This window comes from Micropterus dolomieu, linkage group LG22 (assembly GCF_021292245.1).
Source record: "Micropterus dolomieu isolate WLL.071019.BEF.003 ecotype Adirondacks linkage group LG22, ASM2129224v1, whole genome shotgun sequence".
In the NCBI taxonomy this organism is placed as follows: Eukaryota; Metazoa; Chordata; class Actinopteri; order Centrarchiformes; family Centrarchidae; genus Micropterus; species Micropterus dolomieu.
In genome coordinates this window covers 19,660,550-19,680,261 of record NC_060171.1, presented here as the reverse complement: position 1 = coordinate 19,680,261, position 19,712 = coordinate 19,660,550, and the positions used below count along the sequence as shown (strand labels likewise).

The 19,712-nt window shown below is 41.2% G+C and overlaps 1 protein-coding gene across 6 annotated transcripts in view; it reads left to right on the top strand.

The window, feature by feature from the left end:
* Nucleotides 1–19,712, top strand: part of shank3a (SH3 and multiple ankyrin repeat domains 3a) — a 113,788-nt gene that overhangs the window by 60,389 nt on the left and 33,687 nt on the right. For all 6 annotated transcript variants that reach the window (XR_006822688.1, XR_006822689.1, XM_046036419.1 and 3 more), the window contains exon 11: nt 7,551–7,664. Coding sequence is in view for 4 of the 6 variants with exons in the window: in XM_046036419.1 (XP_045892375.1) it covers nt 7,551–7,664 (114 nt within the window). In the remaining 2 variants the exon portion in view is untranslated. The remainder of the gene's footprint in view (nt 1–7,550; nt 7,665–19,712) is intronic.

Genomic DNA, 19,712 nt, shown 5'->3' with positions numbered 1-19,712 from the left:
AAAAATTATTATTTTATTTTGTATTAACACACACAAACACAACTTTTGCTGTTTTATTTTCTTATCTAATGAAATGTATGAAATTAATTTATATATAGCTTTGGCAATATTATATACTATATACTACTAATAATAATAATATACTAACCCAGAGGTCAGGTGGGATCACTGATGTAATCATATTTGTTTGATAAAATTTTTCATTCAAAAATTATCTAAATAATGTGTCTTTCTCCTCCTAGGTTGAGGTTTTTGACTGTCTGAGTTTCACATGCTAACACCTCTGAGTGTTACTGAGTAACTCATTACAGTAAAGAGAGACAGGAAACTCAGACACAGAGCACTGGGCATGAAGTGAACAGCAGGGAGCAGCAACAGAATGGCAAAAAAAAGTACATTAGCCTGTGTTTTGTCAGACAGCTCCTGGTTACAACTAAATGTGTGTGTGTAAGTGGATGCTAGCAATAGTAGAACAAGCTACCAGTATGTACCAGGTAGCTTGCTAATTGCTGTCCTTTCTTCGCTCTGTTTCCCTGCTATTATGTCTGCATCAATATATGATATATATATATATATGATATATAAGTGCAGTAATTTATGTCTACCTGAAGACCACAGAAAAATGAAAATGACAGAAATTTTTTTTATAGTGCAGTTAAATGGAAAGCATTAAGAACAGTATGCAGCAGCTGGAGAGACAAATTGAAGTGGCAGGTTATCTGAACAATTGTACCATGAAGCAGCACTCTACTTTCATTCAGCAGTTAGGAATTAAATGGTTGCACAAACTGGTTAATCATTGCCCCAATATACAATTTTACTCTTTTAATATTGCTACACCCCTAATAATTCCATTTGGTATGTCAATAGCAACATCAGAGATACACAGTTTCCTCCGTCCAATGTACAGAGTCTTATTCTGGCACTTTGTGGAAATCAAGCTGTATTTTGGCTTTGGCAAGTCTTCCATGGCATCTCTGTCTGAATTAGTGTGAGTGCATCAGTGGCAGAAAGCCATCAGCTTTTCTCAGCACAGCTGCATCCTTTATTGTCTGTTTCTGCAGGCAAATACAGGAGTTTGACGCACCCCCATTGGTACCTGTGAAATAATATGTGTGTGTTTTGAAAAATCTACTCCTTTCCTCATCAGTTGTCACTCATTCATTCATGACAGTTGTCGTCACTCTGTATGAGTGCATGCATGTGTGTGGTTTCTTGGTATAACAAAAACAATGGGAGAAGGAGAAAGAAAATTAATGACTCAGCTTAAAGCAGTAGAGCAAGGCTATTCAACTATATTGTTCAAGGGACCACATTTTCAGAAAGGTAAGGTCCAGGGAGCTATTATTCTCATTATATATGTACACTTGACAATATATGGCATCACATTTTCAAAACTTCCCTTTCTATACATTGCAAAAGTAGCCAAAACTGCTTTTTTAGTATAAACTAAAAAATAAAATAAGTAGACCTTCTTTTACTAATTAGGCCAAGTGCTTAATTTAATTTTTTTGCAACACAAGTTGTGATTTAACCCCAAAAGTAAACAAATACTGTATTTGAAACAAAGTTATTCTACAACAGGTCATGCCAGCCATTTGGGCTTACATAGCTCATCACAGCATTTCCTGTAAACATAACCTTTAATCTTGTTTTCTGTTTACTTCTCCATATTCAATTGACTATTTCACGTATTTTATATAGACAAACATCAGCTTACCTGCACCACATCCATTCAGTATTCTCCAATTCTCTTTAATTCCCACAAATCAGAAAACACAGATAGGCCTAGTCTACATGCCTAAAGGCTACTAATGGGAAAGATTGCACTTGTTTGACTGGGTGATGGCAGAGAGGGCTGGTTCATATGAAGTGAGGACAATCTGCAAACAGTGATGGAGACGCTCATTTGTCAGGGAGGCATGAGCATTCGTTTTTTATGGTGTTCATGTGAGAGAAGCTGGATTCGCCGGCCACAACAGCAGCATGCAATGGAGGGCTTTAGTCATCAATAATGCATGTTTGTAATTGGCTGTTACTGACAGCACAGTAGCGCTCTGCCGGTTTGAAGGATTTGTTGTGGCAAAAATGTCGGTTATTCGAGTGATTTTTTTAAATTCATGTTTTAAATTGAATTTATTTGTAAATAGAACTGAGTGAAGAGATGGAGTGAAACAAAGCAAAAAATAAAGTGAGCTCAATCGGTCATCACGTATGCACACACACACATACTAGCAGGGAGCTTGCAGGCAGGGTGTGCGAAGAGTATAAATAGCTCTGCATCCTCACTGATGCTATTTTTAAACCAGAAGCTGTGACTGACTTAACCAAGGACAAAACTCATACTGACATACACACACAAAGAACAATACTGTACCAGACCTTTCACCAGACAGCAGACTACTTGGAAAATCATGAAAAACTTGGCACCTGTGGAAACATATCTCTTTCCCTTTGTCAGCTTGTGTCTGCCTTTAGCTGGCTCTCATCTCTCTTTATCATTGGTGAATGCAAGCCTCTTTCTGTCACGTTTGTTCCGTTTGTTTTATTCTCTGGGGCTCTCTATTATGCTACTTTCCTTTCTGGTCACATTTCATGCCTTGTTTGTATGTTGTAGTATTTATATATACAGTAAGCTCAGAATTTTCCATTAATGGCCAAGTGAGATGTTGTACAATCTACTGTGGGAACTTGCTGTGCATTTCTTTAAGGCATATGACCTAAACGTTCTATCATGATAAATTGTGACAACAAGTTCTATAACAATAAATGTAACAATAGGTATTTTGTACTATATCAGTGCAGGCTGACTAACAGGTTGTATTTTCAGTTAAATTGTAATAAATTGGATTCAGACAACTTCAGTATTGTGATATGTGTAAGAAAGAACAGGAACATCAAAGCAGATCCACTGAGGAGAGTTCAATTGAAACCCTTTTGCATTATGCTGGTAAAAGAAAGCAGAATTTGGCACAAGCAGCATGAATCCATGGAGCCATCCTGTGTGAGGCTACATCTCAGTAAATTACATGTATGTTAGGTGCCAGTCCCTCACGGTAAGGCAAGTTTATTTGTATAGCACATTTCAACAACAAACATAAAGGCAACATAGGTTGCTATAAAAGGGGAAAATATAAAAAAATACTTTTTTAAAAAAAGAGTCAAATAGAAAATAAAAACAGGTTAATTTACTTGGTATACCTATTTGTTCACCGACTTTGTAGAATCTTCATAATTTCTATAATGAGTTACAAATAATCAGGCTTTTCTCCTTCCCTTGTTTTGCTTTTTTGATTTCCCATCTCTCACACCAGTCAAACCTGATCGTCTTTATTGTACGGTGTGGCTACAGTTTATCCACACCACCAGCATGATGATGCAAGGCACAAGGCACACATCATCATCAAATAGTTTGAGGAACACGACAGTGGGTTTTGCTTCAGTGGCCTGCACAGTTCATGGACCTCAACCCTACTGAGCATCTTTCTGGTGGGCGTGGGGGGTTTTCTAAGTGACTGTGCAGCTGTTGAAGCTGCAGCAACTGCCCGACCCATTGAACTCCATACTGTGCAATGCTACAACTGTAAATAGTTGTACATAATAAAGTGGCTACTCAGTGTATTATCCATGTGTGCAATGTAGAGCCCGACTGATATGGGATTTTTATGTCCGATACCGATTTCGATATTTGAGGATTGTAAAATCCAATAGCTGATATATTGTCCAATTTTCTTTTTCCCCCTTATTTTAAGAAACGCATAACATAAACAAAGATTATCCCTAACATTTGTTATGTTGAGACCTAGACTTGTTTTGTGATGCTGCAGTGTTGGTAACAGAGGAGCTGCAGCTCGCCCTCTGGTGGGCAAACTATGTAACACTCATGACATGAGGGAAGGATCCGACTCTCTGTTTCCCTTTTTTTAGCTGTTATAAACGCTGATGCAGATATATCTGCAAGTAGCTTACATCGGCCGATAATATCGTCAAAACGATAAATCGGTCGGGCTCTAGTGCAATGGTGCGCATGTGTTCATGTGTGACTATGTGCATGAATGCATGTCAACAAATGCTTTGTCTTTGCTCCCACTAGTTTACCTGTGGAGGTGATAATGGCACAGCATGGCAGGTCACTCCTTCTCGTGATACAGTCGAGATAGGCCTGATCTTTTATTGTGCAGTAGCGGGAAAAGCTGGTGTCCCGCTGAGGTGCTGATTGCCTTGTAGTGAACAATTTTTTAGTTGAGCTCTAATAGACCTCCATAGTGTGTATTTCTTTTCCTGTCTGAGCTCAACTGTCACTCAAGACGTTTGTTTAATGTAATTATTCGTATAGGAGACGTCCATCACAGAAATAATTTCTTTCTGAATTTTCAGTTCTTGAGCACTTTCCTATTTCTCAGGACTCGAAAATGACCAAGCATTATCAACATCATGTACTTGCAAACCCAATTTTTACTGTCTTTGCCTGTCCTTCTGCATCAAAATTTGACTTTGTGGTTGTTACTTGTAGAGCACACTCTATGGCTTAATGAAAATCTCATTAGGCCAGTACACCCAGCCAAAACAGCTAAATGTAGTGTGTGGTCTTACCTACCCTGACAGTGTGTGTGATTTTGCCAGCGAGTGGTTGAGGAGTGCTATCTGAATCTTTCTTCTCCATGCAAAGTGACCAGCGATATTTACAACGCTCAGCTAGAAATACTTATTTCAGAGTGGATGAGCGAATATAGTTGTTTAAAGCCACCTGCTGCCAATTAGAAACCACAACCTGTGCTTTCTCAAATGTAGTTTAATTTGCCAAGCTCAGCTTTTTGCAAGCTTGCACAGATTGTTTTGGATTTGACCTAAAGAACCCTTAACTTTGAGAAATTCAAAATGTCATTGTCACACATTGACATAAGCCCAGCTCACTGACCAATATTATAAACAATAAAATATAGTATTTTATGATCTTTATTTTGTTACAATTACAGTTGTGATATAATGTAGACTCTCTTGACTGTAGGTGGGGCCTTTTTCCACTACTATCTACAACTGTAGCTCTGCACATGGCAGTAGTCCCAAAGCAGTCTGGTTGGACGAAAGCATCAACATGGCACACATATTGTAAATCCTCCTGCACAGACATGCACTGTTTGAGTTCCTTCCTGCCACTTGGCTCCTATGAGCCCACATCTGATTCACAGGGACTGTTGTCATGCCAACACAGTGTTGGCAAGCACCAAAACAGAGTGGCAGAGGCTACTGACACTGCAGGGAGCCCTCCAAGTACACATGAAGGCGTAATATACATACTGTACTGTGCTTGCATGTCTTTTTGCTGTGTGGATTTATACCATACATGCATGTGGTTGTTATGTCTGTCTGTACCAGAAGTAAAGCCAGGAACTGTGATAACTATGGTATTTGGCCTGTAGAAACAGATTTGTTGTAAATACACGACATCATTTAGCCAAAATAATAGCCCAAGCCGTTTTGATTAAGGACTTACTAAGAGTGCTAGAGTGGCAGTGAGATTTTGTTTACAGTGTTTGTTTTTTCTCTGCGTTTATGCAGGCTCTCTGCTGTGCTCTGGGCATTTTGTGGATTAGTAAGCATGTTACGTATTAAAATACCTTTGCTAGTGTGTGCGTGTGTTGTTTCTCTGACCTTTTCATGACTTCACTGACAAACTAATTAATTAATTGGCTTGATAGCAGAATTTAAAGTGCCCTAGGTGTGTTTAAAGTTAATTGAAGGATGTTTGAATGTACATTACATATTTATGTTTTGAACAGCCTACAGTATGAGGGTGTGTATGTGCATATTTCAGATGTGTAAAACAGTGAATTTTGCTCGCATTCTGTCAGGGACCAGAAATGGGTTCACGGTAGGGAGATAAGGAAGTGAGGGAAATAAATGAGGCTTGGCCTAGAAGATCAATCAGAGGTCTCACCTTTTCTTTCATTTCTGTCAATGGGGAACAGAGAGCACAGCCGGCACCTGTCTACTACAGGGACACCTTTACAGTATAGCTGAACACACTGACAGAGACAAAAAGGGGGAAACGATGACCGGGAAATCATTCAGAAAGACAGCGATGGGGACTGGGAGGGAACGACTTGTATAGCATTGAGAGGGAAAGAGAGAGAATAAAGGGTTTAAACATGGAAAAAAAGAGACAGAGGGAGTCTGTTCTCAGGAGACAGGCAGGGTAAAGATGTGTTAAGCTGAGATCAGAGAGGGGGATCAGTCCATGTATCCTCTGTCTGCTGAGTGTTTTTTTTACAGCGGGAAGTCGATAAACAACCGTTCTCTCCTCTAGTATGCCACTTCTCTCTTAGCTAGTGTATGTTTAGCCTGGTGGAGGCGAGCTATGGAAGGGGTTAGCCGGGTTTCCATCTTCAGAATCCCAAGTGGATATCAAGATAATAAGCATGTGCTTTGGAAATAGTTTTAGCAGCAGTGCAGCAATAACGACTTGTATGGATAGCTTATTTACTTGAGACAGACACGGAGAAGACATTTTTTTATTTCTTCTCATGAAAAGAGTAAATGTTCTATTTAGGCCCAACATTTAGGCATTCATTATATAGTAGATGTGGATGCAGACAGTGGATGCACCTGAATTTTAGAGGAAGTAAGTAAGTGCAGCAGTAAGCCCTTGAGAAAATAATGCACTTGTAACAAGACCCAGCAACAAATCCTGTGAATGGCTGTTATTTTACTATCAAGTCACTTCAGATGACATCCAGCTGGCTGCTTCTCATAGTGGCCCAGGTTACATCACCTTGATATGTCCCCATGCCAGAGTAGAATATAGTTTGGAGGAAGTAGACTACATCATTTAGTAGGATGTCTGCTGGCTGCAACATCCTACTGCTGTATCCTAGCAACCAGTTTAGAAGAAGGGCTCGCTCAGGCAAAGCTTGAGTTCCAGCTGGTGATCTCTGAGGAGTGTGTGTGTGTGTGTGTGTGTGTGTGTGTGTGTGTGTGTGTGTGCGTTAGCTTGCTGGGATAATGGATGAGTGTTGTAGCAATGAGTGTGCTGGCTCAGTCCTGCAGGGAAGATCAATATCAACTATACATTCATCTCTAATTACCACAGCGGAACTTCGAAGGAATCTCTTTCACCTTCCCGCCCTCTTGCTCACTTTCACTATGTTTTTTCTATATTTCTTTCTTGATCTCCCTCTGTCTTTTTTCTCCACTCTGTTCCTTTTCTCAGTCTGTCTTTCTCTGTATTTTTCTAATTTATTGGCATGAAGAAAAATAAAACCTATGTTGCCAAAGAACCTTGATACAATACATTAGTCACAGACCAATATTTTCACATTACAGTTTCTCCTGTCTTGTATGAACGTACTTTATCTGTCTCTCATGTCCCTCCTTCCTCTCCCTCTATGCACACTCCATTATAATTTATGAACCCAGAATGTAAAAACCTAAATACTTCCTTTTTGTCTCTTGTCTACAGGCTTCACAACATCACAATGATGACAACTTGTCTTGTTTTATGACAATATTTGACTGATTTATCCCCCCCTTATTCTTTCTCTCTCTGACAGTGCTGAGTATAGGGGAAGGAGGTTTCTGGGAAGGCACGGTCAAAGGGAGGACAGGCTGGTTCCCAGCAGACTATGTGGAAGAAGTTCAGATGAGGCAGTATGACCCACGGCTTGGTAAGACGTCTGCATGCACACAGACACTAACACATACTTTACACACACACTGTTACAATCCAACAAGTTTCTGTCTTGTTGCACTGGTGTTTGGCCATAGCTTTGTCCGTGGTGCTGAAAAGCAAAGAAGGTCATATAGTTATAGAGTGGGTGTAGGCCCTGCTTGTTTATTCTCATCTTATATACATTATGTTCTCCAGGAAAACCTATAAGTTGTCCAAAATTATTATAATTAATGTTTTGACCTTTGTTTGGCTAGGCAAAAAAAAGTAGCAGCAATTTTGTTGATTCTAATTACGGGGAGCCCTGTACTGTACATTGCACGATTACATTCAAAGTCAATGCAAAGACACTGAGGGTTTCGCGACGATGCGAAAACGCACGTGCTACTCTCTACAGAGTTGAACATTTTTAGCTCAAGCATGAAATTCTTGTAATGCTATGTTGCAATAGCTGATCAGTGGTCAGACTGTCTGGACGTCAACATACTGGTCTTTAAACTTGTATTAGAGTTGAATACAATTTGCACTTCCTATTTTTTAACATACAACAGGTTGGCCAGGCCATTTTTGATTAGCTCTTCCCTGTTTCTCGATTATGACAATGTAAGCTTAGATTTTGGCAGTTTCCCATTAAAACAATCTGTTTTCCTCAGAGTATTAAAAGCTTGTCTTTCCTCCTTCATTCACTGACATTTCTCTCCGATGCGGACTCCCGATTGTCTCGAGTTTTCCACCAAAGATTGTCAGGCTTTTAGGGACTTAATTAGTGCTTAATTAAATGCCGGTGCACTGAAAAGGTTGACCAATTTAGCCTGTTTAGAAACAGGGCCAACATCAATTGCAAGACTGAGGCACATTTTTCAGAGGCAGCAGATTCTTTTATTTATTCTAAATTGTCATACTATGTCAACATTTCATAATTCAAAGATGTATTTCCTTAATTTAACGTGAAAAATGTTCAAAATGAGTGTGATTAAAAACTTGTGGCATAACACAGCTTCAGGTATAGAAAGCCCACACACACAATTACAAGTGATAAGCTCAGTTCAGTAAATTGCACTGCAAAAAAGTAAGTATGTTTACCGATTAGATTTTTTAAACTAAATAACCCACAGTTTGAAACAAAATTCCATCCTTAAATCCGCCCACACTCAGTTTGTTATTTCCCTAACTCTGTTAACAGCCACCTGAGAATGTGCATGAGTTTCAGATGTTTAATTAGATATAGAGATTAGATAGTATGGGCAAGGGAGGGAGGCAGACGATAACCAGAGAGTGATGGCCCATACTCAAAATTACTCAAATTGCAACATCCATAATTATATTTTCTTTTGGCTCCAATATATCTTTCATTTCAGCCAGATATTTCTTGCTTTATTGAGATTTCTTTAACCTTGAGACAAGGTGGCAGAGATTTTGGCAATAAAGGTAATAACTGATTTTTTATCTTAATGGTTTGGTAGTTCTCCGTTTTGTGTGTGCTCTGAAAAAAACAGGTTTTTCTACACAGACCTGGCTCTATAAATGGAAAACAAAGAAGGTGGTGTGGACCTTGCCACACAACATTGTTTCAGCCAATAAGCAACAGGGGACGTTAGTGCTTATGCACAGGAGTGATGGTGGGAGGAGGGCAGTGGGAGAGAGAGTTCTATACGCTGGTACAATGGAACGTGCTGGACTATAGGCACTGTGAAGAAGGAGAGATGGCCGAGAAACAGCCAAAAAGGGAAAGGTCTAAAGAGTACAAAGATTCTTTTGTCGTTTTATGACAAGGCAGGGCGAAGGTGTTTCAGTCCTAGAACCTCCAAGATTTGAAATCTTGGTGCGGAGCTTCTGAGGCAGCACTGAAGAGAGGGGTGTATTTGTTTGGCAGTTGAGTTCAAATATCAGCAATCCTTCTGCAGAATAACTTGATCTCCCTTTAAAGGGGCAATATGTAGTTTTCAGCGGTACGGTTTTAAGGTTGCAACCAGGTGTGTGCTTGTATGTGTGCTCACCTGAACTCATGAGCGAGCATAATCCAAAACACAACCGCTTTCATACAGAGATCCCACAAACAACGCGGAAACACCGGCATGCCAGCTGTGGCTTTTTACATAGACATGTTCAGGCTCTGTTACTTCAACATTCCCGGCTCATACAGCGCTGCGACCCGGCATATTGGAACAATATTCCCGGAAAAAAAGGCAGTGTGACAGCGGCTAGGGACAGACAGGGAGACAGCTTCACCTAACATGCTGGAAACTCAGGTAAACTCCCACTGCATCCATCCATCCAATCCATGCTTGGTACATGATAATGTTACATTTACTGCATTTTTTTAATTGTGTATATTTCACCAGAGGCTCAGTAATGTCAACACAGCCAAATGTATTAGATGATAACGAAACGTTTAATGAGTGAATATTATAAATGAGATTGTGTTTAAATAAATGTTTAACTACACTATGCCTCCGCAGGTTCACCACGGTCACTGGTATATTATGTGGGTCATGTTAGTTATAGGGACTGAGAGGTGGAGAAGTTGTGTACCTGAATATTAGTAAAACAACAGTAAATCTAAATTGAAAGTTACAAAGCAAACAGTGGTAGATGCGTGCGAAAGTAGCTGGCTGCTCCTGCCTTGCATCAAGGCTAGTATAAACAAGTCGCTCCACATTTGCTTTGTACTGTTACATCCTTCAACACTTTGACATAATACTGGTGGTACCCAGGATGGTAATGATGGGATTGTGTTAGCTGGTGAAGTAATGTGGAAGGCCATAAGGTTACAAATTATATATTGCGCTGGGTAATGTTAGCAACTGCTTAGCGTAAGCCAGAGAGCTAACATGACTCCCTTGTGACTCCAGTCTTTCTGAGGTTCACTGTGTTTTCAACCGACATTGTCTGAATTATGTTTGGCCTGACAGGCATCAGCACAGAAACCTTTAATTTTGTTTTGTATACTTACATGGAGTTTATGTTGGAGTTGTTATTGCGAGATAGTTGTTTTGTGGTGGTGTTGTGTCGACTGCATGTTGTTAGCTGCGGTATTATCGCTGTAGTTGGAGAGAGGCTCGGGAGTGCGCATAGGGCTACATCCCGACCTGGTGCCTTCACATTAAAAGCACAATAGTGTCTGTTCCAAGCAACAGAGAAAACAGGTGTGTGCTTCATTTCTAAGTGAGGCTACACTCCATTGACAATAAGGCACTAAAAATTTTATTTATTAATAAGTGATTTTATTGAAAACTCATTAGTTTGCCAGCAAAACTGCTACTTAACTTTATTGAACTAAAATGACTCAGTGTGATATCATCTATCTTTGGGCAGTTGTAGAAAATTTACAGAAAAACCACAACCAAGAATAAAAAAAAAACTGACCACCTAACAACAAACTGGGCCCAGTCTTGCAGTGGTGAAAGTGCATTAACACTATAAATCTGGTCAAAGGTCATCTTTTTTTTTAAATAACTATTTTGTGAGGATTATCCTCCTTATTACACACTCTTAAGTATAAGCTGACCCTGTGACAGATTTGAAGGAAACACTTTGTAAATAACTGGGAATACATCAGATTAATGTGACCACATCCTTGTTTAGACTGGGGCAACAACATCTGGAGGATCATGAAAAACATCTGGTCATTGTGTGTAAAAGTTTAGAAATGGGACGAAGACAAGTATGTCATAAATACAGTGGGGAGAACAAGTATTTGATACACTGCTGATTTTGCAGGTTTTCCTACATACAAAGCATGTAGAGGTCTGTAATTTTATCATAGGTATACTTCAACTGTGAGAGATGGAATCTAAAACAAAAATCCAGAAAATCACATTGTATGATTTTTTAATAATTAATTTGCATTTTATTGCACGACATAAGTATTTGAAACATCAGAAAAGCAGAACTTAATATTTGATTCAGAAACCTTTGTTTGCAATTACAGAGATCATATTTTTCATGTAGTTCTTGACCAGGTGTACACACACTGCAGCAGGGATTTTGGCCCACTCCTCCATACAGACCTTCTCCAAATCCTTCAGGTTTCGGGGCTGTCGCTGGGCAATATGGACTTTCAGCTCCCTCCAAAGATTTTCTATTGGGTTCAGGTCTGGAGACTGGCTAGGCCACTCCAGGACCTTGAGATGCTTCTTACGGAGCCACTCCTTAGCCCTGGCTGTGTGTTTCGGGTCGTTGTCATGCTGGAAGACCCAGCCACGACCCATCTTCAATGCTCTTACTGAGGGACGGAGGTTGTTGGCCAAGATCTCGCGATACATGGCCCCATCCATCCTCCCCTAAATACGGTGCAGTCGTCCTGTCCCCTTTGCAGAAAAGCATCCCCAAAGAATCATGTTTCCACCTCCATGCTTCATGGTTGGGATGGTGTTCTTGGGGTTGTACTCATCCTTCTTCTTCCTCCAAACATGGCGAGTGGAGTTTAGACCATAAAGCTCTATTTTTGTCTCATCAGACCACATGACCTTCTCCCATTTCTCCTCTGGATCTTCCAGATGGTCATTGGCAAACTTCAGACGGGCCTGCACATGCGCTGGCTTGAGCAGGGGGACCTTGCGTGCGCTGCAGGATTTTAATCCATGATGGCGTAGTGTGTTACTAATGGTTTTCTTTGAGACTGTGGTCCCAGCTCTCTTCAGGTCATTGACCAGGTCCTGCCTTGTAGTTCTGATCCCTCACCTTCCTCATGATCATTGATGCCCCACGAGGTGAGATCTTGCATGGAGCCCCAGACCGAGGGAGATTGACCATCATCTTGAACTTCTTCCATTTTCTAATAATTGCGCCAACAGTTGTTGCCTTCTCACCAAGCTGCATGCCTATTGTCCTGTAGCCCATCCCAGCCTTGTGCAGGTCTACAATTTTATCCCTGATGTCCTTACACAGCTCTCTGGTCTTGGCCATTGTGGAGAGGTTGGAGTCTGTTTGATTGAGTGTGTGGACAGGTGTCTTCTATACAGATAACGAGTTCAAACAGGTGCAGTTAATACAGGTAATGACTGGAGAACAGGAGGGCTTCTTAAAAAAGGACTAAGGTCTGACAGGTCTGTCAGAGCTGGAATCCTTACTAGTTGGTAGGTGATCAAATACTTATGTCATGCAATAAAATGCAAATTAATTATTTAAAAATCATACAATGTGATTTTCTGGATTTTTGTTTTAGATTCCATCTCTCACAGTTGAAGTATACCTATGATAAAAAATTACAGACCTCTACATGCTTTGTAAGTAGGAAAACCTGCAAAATCAGCAGTGTATCAAATACTTGTTCTCCCCACTGTATCTCCCTATTCCCTGCATGTTTATCATGCATCTCCTGGGACCTATTTTTGGGGCAATTGAGGCATTTTCCCTTTTCAAGGGTTGTTGAGGGATTGAGGTTACGTCAGAGTAGATGTGAAGAGATGAGAAAGGCTGGAATCTCTAAATACCCCATTTAAATGCATTGTGAGAAAAAGATAGGGGAAGGTGGGAAAGAAAGGGCCAGATAGCGAGGGAGACAGATGGTGGAGCATACTCTAAAGGACAGCAAAGTGGGGATGGCAGAGCATGTCTTTCAGAGAGGTAGAGAGAAAAAGAACGAGGTAAGGGAGCGAGAGAGATGGGCCTGATATTGAGCCCCACTCACTCATAAATCCTTAAAAAATCAGAGCACACATATACCTATTTCTCAGGGATTAAAAGTGTCTTCTGCCTCCCCTGCCCTTCCTCTCTGACACTATGTATTGTTGTTTCTCTTTGATATTAAACTGGTATGCTTGGAATTAGGGCTAGGCAACTGTTTAGCAATAAGTGTTTGTCACGTTCTGAAGGTTTAACCACACAATTAACCATCTGGTTTCTTCAACTTTCACTCAGGAGCAAAAATCAGTCTTTAAACTTGAAAGAAATAATGATTTGACATTTATTGTGATAATTATCGACATCGAATGATATGATTTTTTTTTATCATGATAACATTTTTGGCCATATCACCCAGCCTTAATTTGAATCTGCAGAATACCTTTATTTTTACTGTTGAAATGGGGGATCTCTTATTAAGATGTTACAATGGTTTTGGTAGATACATAAATTAATCCAATATGATGTGATTTGAGCTAATCAGCTAACCCTATCATATAGAACCACCAGTAGTTCTTGGGTTGCAGTAACTTGCAGAGAGATATCATAGGAGGAGGTGTGTGTTTTATGTCAGTTGGCAAACACAAGACTGTTTTGAGGTCTAATGTATTAATGTCACTCTCCTCTGCCTCCTGATGTACTGACACTGCTGAGGAAGGTGTTGGTGGAGACCAGCAATTGATCTCCAGCTCTGTATGTCTTGATAGCTTCATATCGCTCTGTTTTTGCTGAACCACACCTTTTAATGATGTAATCAAATCAAAATATTTTATTTAAATACCTCTCATCACTATACTTCACACAAATATGCTGTTACACTTGGAAATATGTCACATAAGATAAAAAACACTTTAAAGCCATCAGGAACAGCCCTGGGCTGTGAGGAATTTTTTGGCAGCATTACAGTATCAAAAACGTAATTGATAAAAAAAATGATAATACATTTATATGACTTATTTATATGTCACAAATACACCCAAATGACACCAGAATGAGCAAAAAACACAGCCGGCTCAGCCAGGGGAAGTCTCTCAACCAGCTGGGCCAGGGACGGACTCATTGAATAAATTTTCTTGATATATCGATGCTTTAAACTCAAATCTTAGATCTGTAAGAGTAATTGAGTACTGCAAGCACTGCATAAAATGTTGACAAATAAAATATTTTGAAATTTTTCTATTACTGTACTTTAGTAGATAAAGGAGATTTGATTATTAGTAACATGCTAATTTCTGAATCTATTGAGGCATTTCAAAGCTAATCTCACCCTCATCCCTAGATTCATCAACAGTGAATCAACTGCAGAATAACACATACTGGGGCACACTAAAACACACACAGAGTTGTTTATCTGAAGGCATCCATTGAGGCGTCACTGACAGTTAGGGCAATATGTCTCAGCCTAGTGAAGCAGGAAAGACAACCCTGTCTACAATTAAGTAACCCAAATACTACTGCTTGCTGTCTCTCTCTCTCCCCCTCTCTCTCTGTGTCTGCCACTGTACATCATCCATGAGTGATGATTCTGAAAGTGCCATCCCTCTTTATGTATTGCAGCCTCCATCTCTTTTCTCCCCTCTCTACCAGGTCTGAAAGTGCAATGATGGAGACTGGGGAAAGACAAAATGGGCTGATGGAAAAAGCTGTTTCAGTTTGGGAGAGCGAGAGGGGATGGGTTCAAGGAAGCTAGCAAGCAACAGAGAGACTGAGTGAGAGAGAAGGGAAGCAGGTGACCATGTGATAGAGGCACAGTTTAAACCATCACTGACTCACTTGGCTATTATCTGTCACCAAACTGCTCTTCTCTCTCTCAGCATGGCCAGGGCTACCTGCAGCCAACAGTTCATCTTCTACTGGTGCTTGAGGGGACAGAGGGAGGGAGGAAAGACAAAGGCAAAGTGGAGAATGCAAAGAGGAAATATGAAACAAATAAGAATGACAAGGGCGTGAGCGACTGATGGAGAAAATGAGGCCAAAAGCAAAGAGTATTGATTGAATTCATTAAGAGTACAATGAGTGATGCAGTGGTGAAATACTGCTGGCTGTGGGCCAATGGCTGATATGTGTTTTTGTGTGGAAGATGTTCAGTGTCCATGTGTTGTTATAAATCATTGTATTGTTTAAGGTACAATGAGAGTCCCGCATCATTTTTAAAAAGCTGAAGAATTGTTTAATCTGTAGAATGTCTTCACCAATCCTGCTAACACCCCACTCCCTGTAACACACATAAAGCACGCATGCTGCTGGCCTGTATGTGGGGGTTAATAGTAGATGTTTACCCGTGGTAATTGAGGGGATAATGATGTGAGTATGAACTGCTCTTCCCTTCCATAATGATGCTATCAAATTGCCGGGGGGGGGACTCATTTTCAGCAATAGTGCTGTTAATCTGTTGGCTACAATCTGTTGGGATCTTACAGCCCTTTAGCCGAAAAAAGATCCCACCCCCCATCCTGTTATGCCCCAATAAGAAATTGCCTTGCTACAGCCAAATAGACATTATGCCAAACAATAAATGGAACAGCCATACATTTTCACCAGCCCCAATTTCCAGTATAGTAGCCTTAATTTTTCTTGCAGCCTCAGATATCCAGGTCCTCTACACACACACACACACACACACACACACACACACTCGCAGCATAATAATGCACATTTTCTCTGTGATGGGATAAGCAATACTTGATTTTCTCAATGGTTTTATATCTTAACAAGCGTGCAAACTTTTATTTCTTTTCTCTTTGTGCTCGTTCACTCTATTCCCTTGCTCTCCTCACACCACGGCACAGTTGAATGACTCACAGCCGCATGAATCAGCCCAGTCAGATCCAGCCTGAGCTATTTTTAGCCTGCCCATTAAGAAGTTTTGGAGTGTGTCTGCACTCCCCTAGAATGCTTAAACATCAGCGTTGCTGCGGCAGCTGAGACTGACATGGGCAGTGCAAATTGGAGGGTAGGGTGGAAGAGAGAGGTAAGAAGGGATAGAGAGATGGTGCAATGGATTGGAGAGGGAGTCATCTGGTCAAAACTGTGGAACTATCAGCACAGTTTCCCCAACAGAGGTGGGTCTGTGTGGGCTTTTTGTAGCTTGGTTCTTCCACATTCATGTCTGAGGTGAGAGGTAATTTATTGTTGCTACAGTGATGGATGATCTAAGCCAATTTACAACAGTGGTAAAAATGTTGACACTATTTCACAATGAGTTGCGCTATCCTTCATATTATCACCTTTAAAGACGGATAGAGAGGGCTGTTTTAATGTTGCAATTTAAGCCTCCTGTATGTTACTTAAATATCAGCGTCAGTCTGAAACATTGTTGTCATAGTTTAGTATTAGACTACATTGCAGTATAATATACATCTGCACATCCAAGATGCAAATCTCCCATTTCACCACATCCCAAAGGTCCTCTACTAGATTGAGATCAGGTGACTGTGGAGGCCATTGGAGTACAGTGAACTCATTGTCATGTTCAAGAAACAAGTTTGAGATGATTTGAGCGTGGTGCGTTATCCTGCTGGAAGTACCCATCAGACAACTGGTAGACTGTTTAAACAATGCTCAGTTGGTACTAAGGGGCCCAACGTGTGCCAAGAAAATATCCCTCACACCATTACACCACCACCACCAGCCAGAACTGTTGATACAAGGCAGGATGTATCCATGTTTTCATGTTGTTTAAGTCAAATTCTGACCCTACCACCTGAATGCCACAGCTGAAATCAAGACTTCTGTTGTCCGTTTTGGTGAGCCTGTGCGTATTGTAGCCACTGGTACAGATATGTGGACAAAACCTGTGTCAAAATTAAAAGCCAGGAAGCGCAAGCCTTCACAGAACACATCAACTCTGTGGACAGTAACATCAAGTTCACGTGAGAAGATGTTCACAACAACAGTTTGGCCTTCCTGGACTGCGCTGTACACATTGAAGAGGACAGGAGCCTGCAAATTGGTGTTTACAGAAAACCCACACACACAGACCAATACCTACTCTTCGATTCCCACCACCCACTGGAGCACAAGCTAGGGGTCATGAGAACACTGCACCACAGAGCGGAAAACATACCAACAAGCGCCCAAGCCAGAGAGAAGGAACAGAACCACCTGAAGGGGGCACTTATAGCCTGTGGATACCCTGAATGGACCTTTGTGAAAACAGCCACAAGATCCAGGAAGAACAAAACTACAGGGGATGAAGAAAAGAAGGTCAAACGCAACCACATTGTGATTCCATACGTGTCTGGAATATCAGAGAAACTCAGGAGGATTTTCAACAAACACAACATCGCTGTGTTTTTTAAACCCAAGAACATGCTAAGACAGATGCTGGTCCACCCCAAAGACCGCACACCCAAACACAAGAAAACTGTGTATGCGGTCCAATGCAGTGAGGAATGCACAGACCTGTATATTGGGGAGACAAAACAACCACTACACAAACGCATGGCTCAACACAGAAGGGGCAACTCCTCAGGTCAAGACTCAGCTTACATCTGAAGTACAGAGGACACTTGTTTGAGGACCACCAGTGCACATTTTAGACAGAGAAGATGGATGGTTTGAAAGAGGTGTCAAGGAAGCCATCTACACCAGGGTTGAGAAGCCTGAACAGAGAAGGGGGTCTACGCCACACTTATCTCCCACTTTCAATGCAGCCCTTTCATCACTTCCCAGGAAACTCAACAAACGTAACCTATTGGCCTCAGGTGAAGATGCCAACGATGGTCGTTCAGTCTTGGCCTGGTAGTCCTAATGACCATAACGACTGTCGTTACAATAGCCAGGAACACTAACGAACCAGCAGTATCGACGATCCTGGCAAACGACCCCACTGAGGTTAAATAGCTTAGTTTACCTACCAGTCAGTCAGAACTGAAGAAGTCCCTTGGATGAGGGACGAAACGTCTTCTAGTATCTTCAACCAAGTTCAGTTGTCCTTGACTTTAACCTTCTTTGTAGGGCAGAAACGATTAATTGATTAAATTGATAAAATCGATTATTAAAACGCATCGGCGCAAATTCTTTGCATTGATGCATCGTTTAATCCATCCAACTATAGAGCACACTGTTTCACACGAACATTTATCACTGTAGCACATTGCACTTACGCTGTGAACATGACGTGATTATAATGGAGCTTTTACAAAGTGGAGGAAGAGAGAGAAAATAGCGAGGGACGAAGAAGAAAGTGTCCAAACTATGGGATTATTTCAAGCTAAAGAAAACAACAACTCTGTAATGTTACAGTCTGTCCACCGTAAAACGAAACTTATGTCGCCTCGGCAACAGCATGACAGCATCTGATCAGAAAGCACTGGTGTTGTGCCAGTGGACCACAGACAAGGTAAGAGTTACAGCAACTTTAGCATTGAACTGAAATCATGACATGATTGTTGAGTTGAAGGCAAGCCAAAGTAAGCCGCAGTCCTCAGCTGAAAATGTACACACGTGCGCTTGTTGTTCTCCTTTTTGGGCCCTGAGTTGTAACCTCACAGTCATGAGTTAACTGGGTGTCGGGGAGCTGCACCTTTTAAATCACCTCCAACTCTCTCTGTAGCTCAGTCAATCCCTGCTACCTGCGTATGCTAATCCATCCTTTCACCCATATTCTTTGTCTTCATAATTGCTCTTTATAATAACAAACAACAGCTGTTTCGTGTTCAGGATCGCTCATTTCCCATTGTACATTTCACGTTTTCTTGACAAAACGTGGTTTGGACACCAGCGTCGGGTGACACAGCCGCTGTCAGCTCGTGTAGTGTGTGACTCCCTGTCACCGATCAGTCACGTAGTGTGAACGCCGCAACGACTTCAAGACTGCCATCATATGACGGCAAGTTGTGTGAACAGCACGGCCATCGGCCAATGCTGAAAGCCGTGTAGTCTGCACAGCTGCTTTACAAACAGCCTTTAAAGGCTCGTTTGTGTTTGTAAAGCAGCTGTCTGGTTGTTGGTCTGATGTTTGCTGTATGACACACGGTATGACAAGGACTAATGAATATCTATCACTTATAAACGTGCACAGCTGATCCCATTACCAGGGGGGCACTGCCACCAAGCAAAAGTGTGACCACCCGGTGTGGTCTTCTTCTGCCAATGTAGCCCTTCTGTTTCAAGGTTCCACGTGTTGTGCGTTCAGAGATGGTATTCTGCATGCCTTGGTTGTAACGAGTGTTTTTTTGAGTTACTGTTGCCTTTCTGTCATCTCGAATAAGTCTGCCCATTCTCCTCTGACCTCTGACATCAACAATGACATTTTCGTCTGACACAACTGCTGCTCACTGGATATTTTCTCTTTTTCGGACCATTCTATGTTAACCCTAGAGATGGTTTGTGCGTGAAAATCCCAGTTGATCAGTAGAGAAATAGTCAAACCAGCCCGCCTGGCACCAACAACTTTGCCACTTTCAAAGTCACTTAA